Genomic DNA, 20708 nt, shown 5'->3' with positions numbered 1-20708 from the left:
CTTGTGGCCAGCCGGAAGAGATCATCCACCGTGTCCGGGTGATTGCGCAGTCCACTTGGCTGCTCCAAAAGCAGGAATGTGGGGCCACAGAAAGCCTAGGGGATCCCATGCGCGCAGACAATGTACGTACATTTTACTACCAATAACACTGCCGTTTTGTAAACAAAGACCGACCCCACAGCAATTCATCAGAAACAATTTAAGACGCCGTCTTTAGTTGCATTTCAATTGTTGCATGATGATCTTCGCTCTTGCTCAAGTGGAAATAGAAAAAGGTTTGTGCTTGGCTCCAGACTTGTAACTTAACATGTGACAGGTTCCTCTGTGTATGCCTCCGCTACGTATCAACATTGATATATATCTGCACCTCCGATTTGCACGGGTGGCTATAGTACGGTGCGAAAGAAATTCAACATAAATACATATAACATTACACTGTTTAAGCCAATTTTTTGCTGAAGGCATGTTTGGAGAAACACAATAGGCTTGATTCACATCCTGAGAAAAAAAGATAGAATACACAGCCCCGGTGATTTGCTCTATTGTGGGTAATGGAAACATGGGGAAATTTTTTGCCAAAGTCGAGAGAAAAAAAATAAACAATGGCTGATACATGAATTTGACCCAACGGCGTTACACCTAACATCAGGCCACACCTCAAGGTAAGATGTATTAAAACTTCTATGGGAAGGGCCCTTGAGGTGTGGCCTTATGTTAGGTGTAATGCCAGACGTTAAGGACAAAAGGTGTAACCACAGCAAAGTCGAAGTCTGAGGTTCCCACATTCACCCACTAAAAACCACCCAACAATGTTATTTCAAGTCTTCCATTTTTCTTCTGTGCGTGCATGATTATCGAAATATATTTAATGCTACACCAAGGGTAGGGTGGACAAGATCTGAGAACATTCTGAAAATTGGGCTCAGGCAACAATGGAACTGCATGCATTTTTGCAGTGTACCATTTCTCCCATTAGAGATTACGTTGGCACTAATCGCCAAGAGCTTCTATTTCGGTAAACTTAATCCGAACAACAAACTGCATGAAAGAGTGTGCTGTTTTACAAAAAAAATTGTACTTTTAGATCATGACAGAGTTGCCGAGCAGCACTTCCAAACTGAATGCGTGAAGCCCCTTTGATGAACAAGGCACAAGCCTCTTTTGTTCAGTCTTTTGTGAATATACTGTTGGTTATGGCCAGAAAGACCACTGCATTTCACACTGTTTACTGTTTTGACCTTCAGCAAGAGCCAAATGAAACACTGGAAAGAAAAGTAAAAAGAGAAGACACCACATGCTGCTCTCGCGCAGTTGACAGTGGAGCTGGGAAAGGCATCCAACATTAAAATCTGCATCAAAATAATGTAGCGTACTACCCTGCAACAGCCCACACTGGTATACTGAACATTTTTCTACATGGTGTGTGTCAGCTATGGGTTGCGGTCAGTTCTGTTTAGTGTTACAATTCTTTTTTTTTAAAACGTCTTAACATTCTATGGGCTGAAGTGTAAACTCAGCAAGTTTTGCTCTCCGATGTGTTTTGAGGTTGTACCACGGGTTGTTCGGCAGGACGGGCAGCGTTTTGCTCCTTGTCCTGGGAGCTTCTTCACAAGGAGCAAAACCGTAGGAGATGGTGTCGAACGGCATGCAGTGCGAACCAGAAAATGCATCGCAGCCCTCTACATCGCAACCACGAAGACCTACGTAGCATGATCTCTGCAAGTCTTGTTTGGCTTGCAGATGAAGGCAATACGTTTAGTTTAAATCCAGTTGGGTTTAATTTAGGCAAGGTTGTTCGTGTTTTGTTCAACATTTAATATTGTCCGTAATTAGGCCACCACATATTAAAGTAACCAAACGGAGTTTGGGCCTCAACAGTTTTGTACACAACTTGCTCGCAGAAAGCTGACAACGCTGACTGAAGGAACCATTAACTTTATTCAAACACTCACTTTTTTGTGAGGAAATGTTTTAGCAGAAATGCATTTGGAAGAGACGAATGTGTGCCAAAATATGAAAATATTTGTAACCAAAACAAATGTTTCTGGGAAGCTACATTGATGACAAATTACCCATGTGCTTTGATAAAAGCAACACATGTAGAACACCGAGACTAGAGCTTTTGCACATTCGTGTTTTTATATTGTCCCAAGTTGACAAGACTACATTTTTTCCACCCTCCCGAGGCAATGTGGTGCAGCAGCGAGCAACCTACTGGAATCGTCAGCCACCTGTTCTCACCAGACGCAGGAGTGATGGAATTTTAATCAAATTAACACAACTGGAAAGGAACACGGTTCCAGGGAGCAGCATTGAAGACGAACAAAAAGCCATCATAAATTAAGTGGAGAAATAGCAACATTGCAGACCAAGAAGGATAACCATATGCAGTGAGCAAACACTTGACACAGATTATTCAACACCACCACCATCATCATCAGCCTTGGTTATCCACTGATGGATGAAGGTCTCTCCAAGCTGCCACCATTTCTTTTAATAAATTATTTACAATACAAACCAAAAAAAAACACCATTACATTCGCTATTAGCACTTGAGAAAACATATTAAAAGAGCCGACATTTCAAGCAGTAGACCTCCTTCGAGAGCTAAGAAAGAGCAGGGATGTTGATTGAGTTGTACTTGGCAGAATGCACTTCACGTGGGGCTGAGAAAAATTGGGCAATTTCATAAAGTTCAAGAAGGTTTCCACAACGCGCAAAGTGCAATCTCCACATAAAAATCAATGTTCCCTCCCTCTTTCACTGCTCTGAAAGGCCAGACTCAAATGTCAGCCTCAAATACATTCTTCTGTTGTAGGCAGTGCTATTCACACAAATGTAATGAGTTTTTTTGGTTGATGCTTTTTAAACTGCCAACAAAAGTGGCTCATTTACAGTACCGGATAATGTAAAGAGGATGGCAAGTTGATGAAAGACGGATCTATGACTCATTACAGGTCACCAAACACTTATCCAAGTCCTTTTCTACTGGCACATCTGAGCCGAGTCAGAACGGGGCCCCCAATGGTACGGATGGCATTCCACTGGCTACTTGCGGTGCTGAGCAGGAACCAAACTGTGATATATGCTGGCTTCACAAGACATGTCACATCTGGCGCATGGTCAAGCAGGGCCACTGGTGGGGCCAATGCCCATGCTCACTGCATGCGAAGCCATTCAGTACCCTTGTGAGGACACAGCGTCATCGACATGCACACCTCGACCCATTCATTGCGTGTGACGTCAGCGGAACAGCTCGGCTTGTGTCGTGGAAAAATAACCCTCGAGCATTCTGGCCCGCACCGGGCTGGCTCAGCACTGCTCAGTTGTACAGTGGAACAAAGGTAAAAACTGCAACCACACAGCCAGGTCAGCTGTGAAACAACAAGGGTGCAGGCCGTTGTGCACACCTGCAGCATGTCGTGAAGACCCTGCCGGCAGCCCTCTTCCGTGCCGTACTCATCCACCAGGATGGAGCCCAGGTAGAGGAAGCAGGAGTGCGGATGCACCTGGTACACGCTCACCATCTGGTTGCAGAGAAATTAACGTCAGCGTCAGGGTAGCCTCACTGTAAAGCGAAGTCATGGAGACTGTAATGGTGCACGGGCATCAGCTTGCCAGGGGCGGCAGAAAGCACATGGAGGACGGGGATATTAAACCGAATGCTATGAAGCTTAAACACTTTGGAGCTGGGTGGAGGCGGCAAAGGAACTCGTTGGATTAGTGTGTGGCTCCGAGTGACTGGGGCACAGCACAATTAATGGCCTGAGCAGAATACACATATGGATGCGGCATTAAAGTGAGAGGCGTGCATGCGCACGTGTGCGTACCTGTGTCACGAGAGGGTGCAGCAGGCTCGCCGAGCCCTTGCCCACACAGCGGATGGCGAAGCGCAGGCAGCGGCAGCAACGCTCCACAATGCGGTTGTCGGCCTGGTTCTTGTTGAGCGTGTCTGAGAGCACGGGCCAGATCTGTACACACACGTAGATACGCCGAGCGCAAACGATCAATGTGGAGGGTGCACCCGCCCAACGGAGCAACATGCAGCCATTGCGAATCAATGACCTGATATTGATACCTACTGCCCTTTGTCAATCCACTGCTGGATGGAAGCCTTCTAACGCCGTGTTGCTCATAGGGGTTGTTTGACCATACAGCACCACGCTGGTCAGTGTAGGTTGGTGAGGTGGGGAACCCTGAGACTGGTTCATATATTCACGTTATTTTGTTTATTGCGGGTCAGAACTAAACAGACCATGAGCTTCATTTGCAAGAGTGACCTGGGGAAGTGGTATGCCAGTAGAGGTGATGATTGCTTTATTTATCATGATTAATTAACATAACTCATCACTGATGTTAGATGTGGCTGGATATAAAACGAAGGTTGGCAAGTGCAGTGAAGTGAAAGCAATACCACTATGCCACAGCTCAACTCACTGTTCTAAACATTGCAATTGAAAATAATTGGGGTTTGGAAAAGGGAATAATAAACACTGGTACTAAAATTGTAGATAAATAGGCAATGGCTGTGGACCTTGCTATATTCAACATGTTTTTAATGTTTGTATCATAATTTCCCAAACCAGTGGAATCGCGACTTAGTTACCAAACCAGAAAAGAGACCACCCTTTTTAGGGAGGTTCAACACAAACAAATGCTTGTCAGCTAGTGGGGTATGAAACCAAATCTCTGCAAGAAAACTGGGAAGCTAACTTTAAATGAGTTTTTGCCTCATAAAAGAGCCTGTGCATAAACCACTAATGATTGAAGTACTGCACAAGTCTCCCTTGTAAGAGGCTTCTGGTGGCCTCTAAAGTCTCTAATGGGCTTATAACTAATTAAATTAACGACTATTACTGGCTACCAACAGTAACAATGTGTGGCTGATAGTCGGCAGGCTACATTTTAAGCAACAATAGTGGCATGTAGCCACGGTACAGCACCAAGTGGCTCCCAGAATTTTGAAATGAGTGTGTGCTTGTAATTATTTTGTCCATGTAGAATTGGGTCTTGGTATTTTATGGGTCAAACACCGAGAGCATGCACAGAAAACAGTTTAACAGAGATGAGCAGGAAAATGCTGCCTTATGCTTTGGCGTGTAAACCATCATCTACTGTAGTTGCTTGAGCCAATGAAATTCACAACAAATATTCCGATTCTGTTCGTGGTTACATATGGAAGGAAGAAAACACCTTTACAATTATATACTGGTCAAAATGCGAGGCAATTTAAAAGATAAATCCATGTGTTTTAATTCATCGTTATTTGACATACGTGTTTTTATTCTGCAGGGTGTACACATCACAGGTAATCCGGCGCTTTCCCATTCCTAATTATCCTTAGAAGTTGTTGTTTGTCCAATACAACATATGTTTGCCTCAATATACAACCTGAGCATGAATTGAAAGTGTAGTAATAATTTATAAATTGGCTAAAGTGGTAGCACAGTCATTAGCGTACTGCCCCAGGAACGCAGCCAATTTGATTAATCTTCATGGCTAACATCAGCAGCAAGTGACATCGGAGCAGTCCTGAGACCCCTTCGCCAACCTACGCAGTGAAATACATTAACGCAACCACTTTGACCAGCATGCTGTGGGGAGGCCTTTATCCCCAGCAGTGAGAAAGGCCTGTATGTTATTTTATTACTAATTGATAAGCTACAGAGCTCAAGCATAGATACACAACAGCTGAGATTTTCTTATAAAATGCAGGTGTATGTAAACAAGAAAAATCCTCCAGATGCATCTGATAAAACACCACTGGCTGTACCTAAAACACTGTATTCCAGACATCACTGTAATAGAAAATTGCAGTTGCCAACAGTGCCATATTTGGTCATGTTGGACATGAGAAAATCTTTTTTTCAACTGCCAGTTTTTAAAACATTGAGAGGTGATGGAGCAACACAAAGATCACTCAACATTTCCCAATGAACAATAATTATCAGACTCAGAATGTTTATTTATCCTACAGGAAACCAATGAGCTAGGAAGCTATTTTTCACAAGTGTACTGCCAGCAAAGCCAGCAATGTAGACTGCGGCAAGAACAGAATATTTGAGCAAATGTTTGGAATTCTCCAGCCAACAACACAATGCAGTAGCACTATTTCAGCTCAAAGACTACAATTCTTTCCTCTCTTTTGACAACCAATGTGTACATACAATCCAAATACTGTCGAGTCAGCCATCCATCACCATTCAACTGTACACAATGCCTGTGAAGTAACAATGTTTATTATGCTCAGTTTAGTTATCTCTGCTTTCTAATCAGAGATTATGGTGTTTTGTTTTGTTGAGCATTTCATTTAATGCTACAATTTTCTCCAGAAACTTAACTTAAGCCATACTGGTCTCTGCTAAGCGAGAACATGCATCCAGGTGTTGGAGATAGCTTGTACAAACAATCCCACTTCCTGCTATTTGCTTGTCAAATATGTGAAACTAAACATGGCAGTCTCCTGATGGAAGGCTAAAAAAGACTGAGCTTGCATGAAAACAAGAAAAGAGGAATTTGGGGCTGCTGTGATATATTTAATCCCCCATGAGTGACACCCAAAATCCACGGCTCTATTGAGACCGAATATATTCCTTAAACCACAGCTTCTTAGCAGAATACACCTCCACTGATGGATGCCAGGCACCTGGGAGAAGCAAGACCCTTGCCTCAAGCAACAGCCTTGGGCCGAGGAATTGGAAATACATTTTTTAAAATAACGCTAATATGTACCATATGCCAACTTCACAATCATGCATCTACGTGTATTATATAACACTTTTCAAGATACGTTTGTCTTCGGAAGCATTTAATGAGTGTAAAAACGAGAAGTGTCCTGCCGCACAATGAGCTGATGTTGCACCAATGACTTCATGGCATTGGCAGGCAAAGCTACTCCGCTCTCAGCGCTGCTTTTGCCATGTTTTGTTCAAATCATTGATCACTAATAGCAAAAAAAGTATAATAAAACTTCATCAACGTTGCATCATCTTTATGAGTTATCATGACCTCGCGTTTACAGATGGCCAGATGTAGAGCGCCAATGCATCAAGAGTTTTAACCTTCGGTTGTAAAGCGCTCAAAAATGAGAATGAAAATCAATTGACTCTGTGCCCAGCTGTTTAAGTTTTTATGGGAAAAAATACGTTTTAACAATATACAACGGAGATGTGAAAAAAACTGACAAGAAAAAATTGTATCCTTAAAAGCTGTAGTTGAACATGCACCAAGTTAGGAATTAGGCCCCTGGCTCACTCTCATGCAGCCACTTCGCCAACGCTGGCCACGTGTTATTTGTTACCAACAGTCAAGTGATAATCCTCAGCATTCGGACGTGACAATCACCAAATGCAATAACTCGACTGCAAATTGCTGCAAGAGCTCCACTTACCTCCTGGATGACTGCTTGGCACGGGTGGAGCTGACCATTCTCAACGATGGGATTCGTATGCCTGCACACAGTCGAGCCCAGCGATTACCCTTTTTTCGTCAACACAGCTAGACAAAGCTCAGCTGTAGCTATAAGGTGATCACTTTGAAGGTTTGTCCCAACTGGGCAGCGTGAGCTATGGACATTTTGCACCCGAGTTTAAAATACCCAAAGTGCTTTCTCAGCAGATGTATTTATTTGTTTGGTTAATCGCACACATTTTGGTCAATACCAGACAAAAAAAATGAATCCGTTCAAATGTATTTGTTACGCATGCCTGATGATCGGTACACATTCGATGTAATGGAATGAATCCTGATTCAAATTGATATTGAGTTATTGTATCAACTAATCACCAGATGCATGCAGCAGGTCAGCAATTAATTGATATTTTCACAAATAAGAGTGTTGAACATGGAAAAGATGACCCGCGGTGGGTCACAAGGATTAAACTTTGGCAAATCCTATACTAACCACTGGACAAGTTGCTTCCACCACCATTTCCCTATCTCTAACCGGTGGAAAAATTTGTCAACTGAAAAAAGCATAGCGGTCAAACACATTTAGTGATGCAACTGGTTGGTGTGGATGAGTGGACTATAATAAACGTGCTTAGAGAGAGGATCTGCATGGGGTGTTTGGCATCATGTGGAGGGCATTCCTCCCCCATATTTTACTTTTTAATTTATCAATGGCTTAGAGTACTTGAGTAATGTGATGCATGCCAAGAAAATCGGCCAAAATGTTACATGATAGTCAGAAGGGACAAGGCGCCCATTGGCACGAATGTTGCAACTAAACAAACATGAAAGTTTTACAGAGCAATACACTCTGAGCTGCATCAGACTAAAAACTTAAACAGGTCTAATGTACAGAGCAGTGCTTAAATCAGAGATGCATCAGGGAATCATCATGCTCGACACGTTTTTTTGGAATGTAAGCAGCTGTTAAGCTAATGAGTAAAGTACAAATTTTCTGTTATATATTGATGGACCTTCTTCTAAATATGGATAGCAAAATTTAACACAAATGGCATTATCTACTAAAAGCCAATATCCAAGATAATGTAGGGTGAGATGAGATTGATAATTTGACACAATTTAAAATTCCTTCTTTGTTAACACAATGCATGCATTGCTGCAAGTCTAATCTGTGGTCTAGCAGTGACATCACTGATAGCATTGTCAGATACAAGTCAGACATTTCACATTGTCAGATTGTGTACTTAAAAAAACACTTGCCAACAGTTCACATTCAAGTGAGGCATGTGAGCATGTGCGATGGTGTTAGCGATTGGTTGAGGAGTGAGACATTCATTGCTAAACTTCTTAAAATCAGTGGGAAAAAACAGAAACCCAAACCACAAGCAAATGTAAACCAAGCAGTAGCTACACAGAGCTCACACCGACATGAAAAAAACCACCAGCTCTTCTTCTTCTTTCAAAAACAAGCCTGTCAAGCCTTGCTCTGCTTCTGTGATAAAAAACTAAAGAAAAGTGATCGTGTGTATAACTCGTAATTTGAAACTCGTGGCTAAACACGGAGTCTATTGTGCACTAGTGCGCCACGGGCATTTTTTATTTTCAGCTATTATGGCAGATCTGTGTTTAATATTATTTGTGTTTGATAGCCAACTTTTATGAGAACAAGTTAACGAATCAAACTTTTTCCCAGAATGTTTAAAAGCACTTTGGAAGTGGATATTGCCACTTTTTAAGACCCTCTGTTCCAATTAGGAAGGAGGCAGACACTGTGTCGATTGCTATAAAAAAATTTCGTGACCACCAAGATCAATGAAGCTTTAGAGATCCGTAGTTGAAAGGAGGTTGCTGAGCTGCCTCCATCAATCCACTGTTAAGCAGACAGGTCATTTAAGCTAATTGTCCTGTACATTAGACTCAATAAAAAAAATATCTATAAACCAGTCGCACGGCTTCATTTGACATGCACTTCGTAAGAAGCCTATTTCATTGCCTTTGTGTGAATGCAACTGGCAAGTGATGGACACCCTGACTGGCCCTGCATTTGAGGAGGATAAAGCACACTAAGTAACATAGCCTCGTGTCTCGAAGGGTAGCAAGCTCTGAGACAGGGTTGGAGTGCGGCTCCAGTGCTGCTCCTTACAGAGCCGCATGCGGCTCCGGAACCACGTGCCGCTCTTTAAGGACCCAATCGTGATGTTATTTATTAAGGGCCATCGTCTCATATTCGCATGCATTGCGGCTCTTCAAGTAGTTTTTTTAACGACCTCCGGCTATCCCCATTCAAAATGTCAGCCTGAAGCATACAGCTGCTGCACAAATAAATATATCTTAAATATAAAGTTGGTTAGAATGCAAGTAAAATGTGCATTACAGGAGAATAACTTGACGATATTAAATTCATATTGTTTTAACAATTTCGTTTTACTGTAAAGGAGTGCCCCAATTTCAATAATTGCTGCCAGTTTAGTTGACATGCTTAAAAAAATCCATACTAGAACACAATCATTTGCAAGGTCATTATATTGCCCAGTACCAATCGTTCAGTAAAGTATATTCAAGTGTTCAAATGGATGAAGCGATAGCTGACCGCTTTACATACTTTTCTCTATCTCCATATCAAAAAATTGAACCGTAGTCATATCATGCGGGTCTCTCCTGGTACGATCAAGCGCCACTGCAAGCACGATATAGAGATCGCATCTGGATACCTGCATCCATTGACATGCCACCAAGACAAATCGATAACGTTTCCTAGCGGTTGGGAGCATCAGCAGCACCCGTGTAACAAGGGCAACCGAACACGCCAATCCACTCACTCACCTGAAGATCGCAGCCAGGCGATCCAGCCAAATTGTCGGATCAGTAGAGACACCGTTGCTTGCTTCCAGTGTTAACAGCTACATGGAAGCACGCGAGTTCCAAACATTAGTTAATGAGCAAATAAATTCGCCCATGCTTTTACTACCGATTGCACAACGTTCAATACGTACATTGGGTTTGTAATTTGGGTTTTTGGCTAAAAGGTGAAAATATGCAGCATATAATTATGAGATAGAGACCATCCACTAGATGGGTCACCTACTTTGTCACAATTTTATATTTTGTCCAAACCAGCACACCTACGTAAATGTAAGATCATTAAGTGCTTAAAACCGTTTCACACAATCATACTAACGTAATTCTAAAGATCGTTAATGCTTAAAACAATATTTCACGCATTTTTTTTAGAAGTGTTTAAAAAAAGAGGCACCGACATCCTACCGGGGTTTAATTACGTGCTTGCTGGAGAGAAATTAAGATGAATTTACAACAATTTAACTCTTGCATAATTCAAGGCCAGACACGGACCAAACCGTGGATAAAATTGGCTTGAAGACAAGAGGCGGCCGCAGGAGTTTGAGAACAAGACAATACGTCTATCTAGGTCACCCAAACAATATGCAGCAGTATTACTTTGTAAGAATCGGAGTCATATCATGTGTTATAAACTGGGTTGGGGCAACTGTCATGAACTACTATCCACAAATGTTGTCGGCACTTCAAACAAATGAGTTCATGACCTCAAGTAATATTGTGTAAGTATAAATGGATGAAACTGCAGGTGATGTACTCGGGTACATGGGAACACCTTGGTGGAACAGCTGAACACTATCAGGTACAGTGTTGAAGTCAGAGCTCACCTTTTTTAGTGCGTTCACTTGAACGGCGCAGAGATCTTTTAAACTCTCCGAGATCTTGTCCAGAGGCAACCTTGCCAGAACGAGCGCGGTGCCTGCAATAATATAGAATGTCCAAGGCAGGCCAAACACTTCCCAAAACACACATCCACATCTACAATGTTAAGTCGACCGCAAAGTAATTCATTGCTATATCAGCAGCTTAAGACATCGCGCGTAGCATAACATAGTGGTACCTTGAGTTAATAAATATACTCGCAGCAAATGTAGGGGCTTTTTTGTTTAAACAAAACCACTTGCAAACACAGTCCAGACCGACATGTCCTTCAACACATGTTTTGTTGCATGGAAAGTTAATGTAAATTGAGATGGCTCCTGCAGACACGTCAAAAGCTGTTTATAGGCAAAATTAGTGTATCATTTGAAAGCGCTAAGAGAACAGCATCAAATCTCAGGATCATCTATTTTTGGATGGACTCAGCCGCTGTTTCCCAAATTAAAAAAAATATTACCTGCAAACTTTTGCAATCTTCTCATTAACAGTGTAAAATATAAGCATTGGCAGGTTACATGTCTTTTTCATAATTTCTCCCAATTTTATCCCGACTGTGCTATTGGCATCATTTCATGAGACCAAGCAACCATGCAGATCTCCACCAGTGCAGTGCAACTTCATGTTATAGAATGGCCCACAGGAGCAGACACCCAACAGAGCTCCCTCTGAAATCCCTCCGTGAACTCTGCTCCACACAGCAGAGAGCTACACTTCCCCATCTGCTCCGCATATAACAGTAACGTTCATCGCATGATATCCAAAAAGCGATATTCAAATTTTCAGTGCTGGAATTTAGCGAGAAAAAGTGAAGTGCCAGAATTTGATGCAATGCAGTCATTGGTGATGGCAGGTGAAACGTTTTTTTTTTTGGAGAAGACAGGGGCAGGCAGTATTGCGTCAAGTGCACGCACCCTTGAGCAGGCCGATGGCAGACTCGTGCGACAGGCCGAGGGTGTCGATGGAGCGCGCGATCTGCAGGAGCCCCTCAAAGTGCACGGCCATGTGGTCGCGGCACGCCGAGCAAACGCTCTGCACGGCCGACGCAGCCGCGGACGCCAGCTCCTTCTGCCGCAGGCCCTTGGTCAAGAAGTTCAGCACCGGCTCTGCATGCACGCATAGTGTCCGGGTTATGCAAGATGTTGAATGGCAAATAACTCCAACAACAAATGACAAATATTTCCAAACATTTAAAAAAAAATCAACTGCAGCCTTGTCCATTATCTTTAACCCTATGAAGTAGCCATTAAATACTCTACGCAAATTTGCACACAAAAGATGATGTATTGATCCTTTGGTGTTAAATGTTTTGTATAAGGTCATGCTTTCCAACGTCATTAAATGGGAAAGATTATTGTGTACGGTGAGGCACAGCCACCACAGCAGTCACTGCATTGATGTATTACAACACACAGGAGTGACATTGCAATGACGTTACCAGTGCCATAAACAAGTGCTCGCCTGGGATTATAAAATATTAGTTCTCATGAACTACGCAACAAATTCATGCCAGACAGCCTAGAACACACAGCCTAGGTATGTACAAGACCTATTATTTATTTCATATTACATCTCTGTTCAATAGTGCACCAGCAATAAAAAATGTCCTCCTGGTGGTCCGTTTCCCCATCACAATCAATGCTCGGCAATCTGTTTAGGCACACTCACAGTAGCCGACTGCTCCCTGTGTGTCTCGCGTAACTGGTTCCTGCTGTTACGAGGCCGTACATAACCACCTACTACAAACTCAAAGCAGATGGAAGCTCACAATGGGGAAAAAAGTACATATTTGCCAAAGCATTTAAGTTTAAACATATATATTTATACATCTCATTTCAGTTTAATGTCACGCGTATTTAGTGACAACTTCCGTATTAATTGCAATTATTGTGCCCTTCATTGTATTTTTATATCGTTAACGTCATTTCTGGTAAGAACATTCAACCGCATTCGGTGATTGTGTCGCCTATAACACTGTAGAATAAGGCAAGTGAGCATCGTCTCAACGCTCCTTTCCAAGTTACAATTCGAGAGCCCAAGCGCTGAGTGCAGAGTTGCAAGGTTAAGAAGGTGTAGCAGGATCAGACGGAATAAAAGAAGCTTGGAGCCATGGACCCGTCATTGAGACAGAGAACCCGAGAGAACATCAAACCATGCGCAACCCCCAGTCTAATCGCTCATCTTACCCAGGAAGTGCGGGTTGCGGTCAATGAAGTCTCCCAGCTCGCCGACCAGCTGTATGCTCGTGTACTGCACGGCGAGGTGTGCATCATCCGGCAGTGTCACCACGGCCTGCATCACCTCCGCCAGAGTCTGCGCATTATCTCTGCACACGCAATCACAAAACAACCGTTACACCCACTGACAGGCAGTTGCACCCCCACAAAACCCCTTGTAGGTCAAGGTAATTTTTTTACTATCCCACAGTGATCAACAACGATGGGAGTCTGTGCGAGGAGGAACCTACCACGCTGACACCAGGTGGCACCGATAATTGAAATAAAACATTTTAAGAGGACACACCAATTCCACTGATTCTCTGTTGTAAATTAGTATTTGTTGTGCTTCATATGCCAGGTGTCCCTTGTTAAAATGGACATGAAATCTCGATGGGTACTCCCATCATTCTAAACAAAGGCACTGATTGTACAGACGATGTGATTGCCATTAATGAAAACACAAGGGAATTATGGGGTCTGCCAAAAAGAAAGAGCACCTCGGGCACATTTTCGGCTAAAAGGCTTTCATCAGCATTGTCTGGGAGATTAAAGAGGCTGATGTTTAATTCTCATCTGGCGCTGTATTATTTCAAGTACAGAATATCACATGCTGCGACTTAGCGTGTAGACTTAGCAATCCTGCTTTTTGCTTTAATGACTGATAAAAAAGCATCAGTGACCTAGACCACATTTGTCTGCTGGCATGTCACACTAAACAAAGTGACGTCAAAAGGAAAATAGGTCCCTTGTGGGTCACGAACAAGCTTTCTTGTACAATCAGAAAGTCTTAAATACACAAGTGCACCCTCACCAAAATGTTGTTTTCGACAGAACTTGATAATTCCTATATATCTTAATTTTTAGGCTTTCGGGACTGCAGGAATTCATACTCTTTGGTTCTTTCGGGAAAGTCACGTAGATAGAAAATATGTTTTATTTTCTATCTACGTGACTTTACCTATATATCTTAAGACAGCCACAGCACCCTTTTACTGAAACATTTAGAGGTTGAATCATTGACACCAGTTGAAAATAATGTTGTTGCTGTTTTTTAAGAGGAAAGTCAGGCATGTGCTAAAAATGGCTTATGGCTCTGAAAAATATAAGAGTCAAGACAGTTAAGGTCAGTTTTGATCAATAACAATGTGGAAAACACACCACTTTACTTGAATGCCGTTACAATTTAACCAAACAATCGTGTGCCCGCAGTAAAAAAAGCTTTGGCTTACTCTCGTTTACTACGCAGCATATGTATACACCAATGTTGCATTGTAGATGTTAAGCTCTCGGCTTAAATTAAATTTTATGGATATGACTCCAAAAGGGAGACAAGGGTAATGAAATAACAAAAAAACTCCATAGGGGGGCTCACAACGTTATGGTAGTAGTGGCAGCCCTCCGAGCAGGATGTACACTGTGATAAATATTTAAACATTTGTCCGATTACATTTGACGGCGTGGTTTGTCTTGGGCGCAGAATCTAGGGCCGGGGTGTAGAAAAGCCGTGTGGAGGACTCGAGCATTCCAAAAGTCGTGGACTTGAGTCACTCGGGCCACAATGCACCGTCAAATATAAATCTGCTCAGAAGATGACGAAAACTACAGATTCAAATGGACTGACAGAGCCACCGAGACAGGCTGCCCGGGACCACACAGGCAAAATGGGCCTTTCCAAGGCACTTCATGATATCTGCCTGTTTTAAACAGCGACATCTGCACAGTGCATAATTTTTAAAAATTGTGCCATTTCCGTATTCACACCACAAACGCTATGACAATAAAACGGAAACATATTTTAAGCTTATGTGCAAATAACTTAGAGTTCAGTGTACTGACTGAATTGTAATTAAATTTACATGGTTGCTATTTTTTCCCCTCCAGTTAGACCTTTGGACATTATATGCAAGCTTTTGCAACTAATTTTAATTGTTTGTTGACATTTTTGGGCACCAATGGTGCAGTGGCAGCATTTGAGAATCAGCGTTTTAGATGTATAATTAGCATTATTAAAAAATGCCACGGTTATTGAAAAAAATGCAATAATTTCCGTCTAAGATTCTAAATTCACACCAGTAAGTAAGTACATGTCCTTCGGCCGATATGAAAGGTCTCTGTGGATGGAAATAAAAAAGAACATTACTTTAAAAATGTTTATCTATTATCTTTTGGATAGAGAGCTACTGAAGTTTGTGTGATATGCCAACAGCAGCATAAATGACACCAGTAAAAAAAACCTGGACTCACAAGTGTCTCCACACTCATGTCTTTCGTTTCATAACTAAGAATGCTGCCACTAGACCACCCAGGCAGGAGGGGCGCCTGCTTGACCCAGCATGCATAACACAGAGGCTCGGGCGTTTGGAGAGAGGGCAGGACAGGACGGCTCACTTACGAGTCAATGCTTTTTCCGATGGCAGACATGATGAAGAGCACGGCCTCCGTGACTTCCCAAGGAGGGTTCGAGTCCTTCAGGGTGGCAAAGAGCTGTACCGGATCAAGAAATCACAAGTATGCACTTTAATAAGTTCTATGTAAACACACATACTGCATTCAATGTACAGTATAATTGTATAAACTATGGTTATTGAAACAAAATAGCCGAGCGTGTGTTATTGTACAATTTTAGCTTAAAAAAACTGACTTTGGCCAAACATATAATTTGTGAAGGCATGACACTTTCAAGGCATTTAAGGAATGTTAAAAATGTATTTAAATACTACCCATACAAACCATACCCACGATTCAGTCGCAACTTTACAGAATAATTTCATGGAGTTAATTTCAAAACATATATAATTGATGCAGTGTTGTGATCATGGTTGGCTGCAGCGGTCAGGTAAACGAATTAAATACAATATATATTAATCAAAGCATAATTAAACATAATGTAACAAACAATATAATGTATTTATCGCAGGCTGAAGAATCAATAGTTATGGATGGATAAATCAATGCACGCATTTTTATAACTCAAATTTTCTGGATAAATTAAAGCACACTTAAGAAATTAATATACAGTACTGTATTTCCACATATTCTGTGTTTCTTGCCCTATAATACATGTGGGGTAAATAAAGTATTGCAGGCTAAATGGTACTCAGTGAACTTTAATGTTCATCTTGTATAAGAATGGCAATTATAATCGCCAATTAAGTGATTTACATGGAAGTACCAATTGTCTATGCATTAACTGTTGAGAGATCTATATGTAAAAGCTGGTCATTTAATGCATTCTCTGTGGGCTCAGTTCAAGTGTAGAACCTTCATGAAGAGACCATATTTAAATGAACTCTTTAAGTTATTTGAGTAACATCACCGCCCACAGAGTGAAGTGCAATCCTACAAATCACACATCATCACACGCATGAAACACTCAGCTGGTAAAGGCATGAACTCAATATTTACCACGATTACATGCAATAATGTCCTGTTCCTGTGACTGCATCATTTCAAGGAAGCAATTGAATACATTTGAGCTTTCCAACACCACAACGTGCTTCTGCCTGTAAAACTGTCACCGTACATCATGTTTATGGTTCCAGCTTGCGCATAAATATTTCCAAACCATAAAAAAGCCATAACCGCATACACGCGCAACAAACCTGAGCGAAACACTCAGCCGGGCCAACTAAGAAGATGACATCCTTTACGAGGTCCGACACACGCAGGCGAAACTCCCAAAAGTCATCCGCTTCGTCCGGAACCCCTTCCTGTTCGAAGATATCGTGCACCACCATCGCGCTCAAGATAAAAAGGTCAGCATGCTCAAAACCAATGTCGTCACCCCACATCCCACCGAAGTTTTCTATCTTCTGCCAGATCCTGCAGGTGCTGCACAGTAGGAACACGACCTCTACAGATCTAACCCAACAGTACCCTACCGTCTGGTCTTAGGTTTTCCCTTTGGTCGCAGGTACTCATGGAGACCATTCTAATGCCCTTCTCGGTAATCAGCCATCCTGCTTCCTGGACACTTCATACACAGCAATCCCTTTTTAGCTTAATCATATCTGCAACACTCGTTTCTCACACTCGACCTATTTGCGTTGCAGATAAATGCTGAGCTCAGCACCGTTCCAGCAATTACAACTTAAATTTGCTAAGCATTTTATTTGACCACATCTCAAAACAATATGCAAATAGGGGGTAGACGACCACAAGGCAGACAGGCAGCACCACAATTAACGTAGTTGGCTATGTAAAGTGCGAAATAAGTTAAACATACATACATACATGGCAAGTTGCAGCTCAAGGCCACTCAGGTGAAGACCACTCCAAGTCAAATTGGTGTTCATGTGTCTAAAAATATTCGTCATCTAGAACTAGGTTACCATCTTGACAAATTTATCAAATTAAATCTGTTTTGCCATATTGGTATGTTTTAGCGAAAAAGTCGAATGAAAATTAACTTTTGTCATGGTGAAAATGTAGTCCCAATGGTTTGCCATTTTTAATTCACTATTAAAGGACTCATTAGAGTATTGCCAATTGACATTCATGATTTTTCAAGCAAGGGAGATTCTGACAACTGTAATTACACAATAATAATTTCAACTTGTAATGTGCACAGTATTCGGTCACTCTTTAATATAAAGAACATCTCAGGCACGCGTAACCACACTAAAGCAGGAAAGGCAGCAGGGCAGTGAGCTATCCTGCAATTCTCTATATATTCATGCATTATAGGCCATTTAATGAGTTTTCACATAGAGGAGTACACTGGAGAGTAAGACATTTTCTGCAGTCATCCAAGTCATAATATGGTTGACCTTTTTATATTTTGTTTTCCTAATTCTTTCAGATGTCTGATGGGTATTATATCAAAACATGAAGTGTCCATTCAGCTTTCTCAGAGCACTGCACCCTGTGTTAAAGAATGGCCTGTAGAAGGTGATCCAACAGACCTACTTCCGAGATTCCTTCAAGAGGCTTTTATATGCACTCTAACTTCCAAAACACATGGGCAATCAATGCAAAATATATTTTTTTATTCTTAGATCTGAAATTTTTGACAGACTACACGAAAAAATAGTTTTGGTGCAGGCATTAATTAGTGGTCGAGTCTACCCATTGCAGCCAATTTTTTTCCAAAAAAAAGTCGAATTATTTTTTGCTTGGATGATTGTTCTAAAAAAATAAAATAAGCAACTAAAACTCTAACCTTGTAAATTATTGTACAACAGTTGTTGATGAGCACGTGGGTCTACGGAATAACTGAAAAGTTCAGCATGGTTCAGTTCAGGGTAAAAGCGCGAGGGCCAGGGGAGCGGGAGAGGTAGCGGCCGTGGCGGCGGTGGTGCCACTTACGTGGTCAGGGTCCATCTGGCAGTGCCGGCAGAGCGCGTGTATCAGGCGCTGTGCGTACGGCCGGAACACAGCGTTCAGGTCGTTATCCTTGAGCTGGAAGAGCTGCTCGCAGAGCCGGTACCACAGGTTAAAAGTGATCTCCGCCACCTGGAACACATGCGCATGTCCAACCACATTTACACACAAACAAGGCCAAAGGGATGGACAAACACGGTCATATGCGCACAAACACATGCAAACAAGCATACAAGTCGATGACTTGCAATCTGCTAGTTAAATATTTGAATAAAATAACAATACATACAATAATGTACAACTTTGCGGAACAATAACAAATTCGCAACGTTGTATCAACTGATGTCCAATTACTTTTTTTACATGGACAATTACTCACTCTCATAATGTGAAATAATCACCACATTCACCAATAACAGAAGGTAAATGCATATATAAAAGAGGGTCACGTTTCCAAAATGGAAAGGTTTCATTATGTGCTCATGCACCACTGCAAACTTAGCCCAAAATAATATTTATTACATTCTTCTTTTCTTAACTTTTATTTTTTAACAATCTTTACACCCACACAATGATACGATGGCTTGATCTTGTGATCGGGTTGAACAGTACAATTAATGACATTGTAACATCAAGTTGGAGTGAGAAAAAAATATATATCCAGAATTGGCAACCCTATCGTTAAATCACCATTGAAATCAAACGAAAGCCCATTGGTTGAGACCAAGAGCCTTCTTAAGACCCGAGTCACAAAGCAATGCATTACAGATTTAATCCAAATGTTTATTTAGTCTAGTGGAGGAATCGGATGAGCTATGAAGCTTGATGTACACAGGTAAGCAAGCATGTGTTTGCATTTCGTTGGAAACAATAAAAGTCAAGAATGTGGAACCAGCCCATGGCTGGAGCTGTGGCCTCAAAAGAAAGGTTATTTCAGGCGTGTGCGTTTCTCAGCGTCTGCATTTTTCAGACCTCGTATTGGCAGTGCCCAGCGCAGGTCAGCAGCATGTCTAGGGTCCACAGGTTGCCCAGGCCGTGCCCCGGTGACAGCACGATCATCTCCAGGAATGTCTCCGCCAGCTCCGTGAAAACCCGGCAGTAGTTCAAGGCCCTGCGCGAGACATGTCATGCGTCAGATGATGCAGAAAAGGTCTCTGTTTTTGTCTGCGGTAATGTTTACCACAACATAGTGTAGCGGTTAGCGCACTGCGCTACGAACCCGGCAACCCGAGTTCAATTCCCGCTCATGGCCAACACCAGTAACGAATAGCAGAACAAGTCCTGGGCCTCCCCTAGGTCGATTCGACCTCAAATGACTACTCTGTGTGGTGTGTAAACATCGCCACTGCAGAGACAAAGGCGGTCTGGGAGTGGTGCTGGCCACCTACCTCCTCATGTATAGTGCCAGCCTTCATAGGTGCTCGCTAACAGCACTTGCCCCAACAGTCTAACCAGGCTAAACAGGGGATTATTGTATTCGTCTTTGTTTACCAAATGCCCATCATTATGAATGCTCATTGCCGAATTATTGTGCTGCACAATGTGCATTTGTGCATGCAAATCCCGTTTGTAAATCCACTGCTGGATGAGGGCCTCCCCATGTTGCGTGGGTCGTGGGGGTTCTTTAATCTGAATTTACAATGCTGGTCAGCGCAAGCTGATGAAGGCATGCTGCACACATGGGAGCATAGAAGTGCAGTACACAACAGAGCCCACAGCAGCCTATAACCTCTGGTAATTCATTCAGGTTGTCCATCAAAGCACTATGCAGGCTCAATACTGTTTAGATGGAAAGATCTGATGGGATTTGATTAATTCCGGCTGATTTGGCCAGAGGCAATTACCAAGTGTTCATTATTATTATTCTGTATCATATTAGAAAAATGTATTGCTGGCTGGTACACGGGTAAATGTGCATGTGCGATGGTGATGTCACCGCGCACATCAGCGTGGTGACGTCACCTGCATCCCCAAGGCGTTGAGCCGGGCTTGTGGATTGCACGGACATCTTCACGCCTCCTTCCC

General features: G+C 42.2%; 1 protein-coding gene across 2 annotated transcripts in view; it reads right to left on the bottom strand.

Moving 5' to 3' along the window:
* TNPO3 (transportin 3) overlaps positions 1-20708 on the bottom strand; it is a 71857-nt gene that overhangs the window by 24296 nt on the left and 26853 nt on the right. For both annotated transcript variants that reach the window (XM_032948923.2, XM_032948922.2), the window contains exons 7-18: positions 19656-19794; positions 18669-18815; positions 16964-17071; positions 15754-15845; positions 13329-13468; positions 12057-12248; positions 11094-11185; positions 10234-10310; positions 7391-7451; positions 3831-3971; positions 3411-3527; positions 1-95 (exon numbers count right to left, since the gene is read on the bottom strand). In XM_032948923.2, coding sequence (XP_032804814.1) covers positions 1-95; positions 3411-3527; positions 3831-3971; positions 7391-7451; positions 10234-10310; positions 11094-11185; positions 12057-12248; positions 13329-13468; positions 15754-15845; positions 16964-17071; positions 18669-18815; positions 19656-19794 — 1401 coding nt within the window. The remainder of the gene's footprint in view (positions 96-3410; positions 3528-3830; positions 3972-7390; positions 7452-10233; positions 10311-11093; positions 11186-12056; positions 12249-13328; positions 13469-15753; positions 15846-16963; positions 17072-18668; positions 18816-19655; positions 19795-20708) is intronic.

Source organism: Petromyzon marinus, chromosome 7, assembly GCF_048934315.1.
Source record: "Petromyzon marinus isolate PM22_M1 ecotype Great Lakes invasive population chromosome 7, UKy_Petmar_22M1.pri1.0, whole genome shotgun sequence".
NCBI lineage: Eukaryota > Metazoa > Chordata > Hyperoartia > Petromyzontiformes > Petromyzontidae > Petromyzon > Petromyzon marinus.
This window is presented reverse-complemented; position numbering and strand designations above follow the sequence as displayed.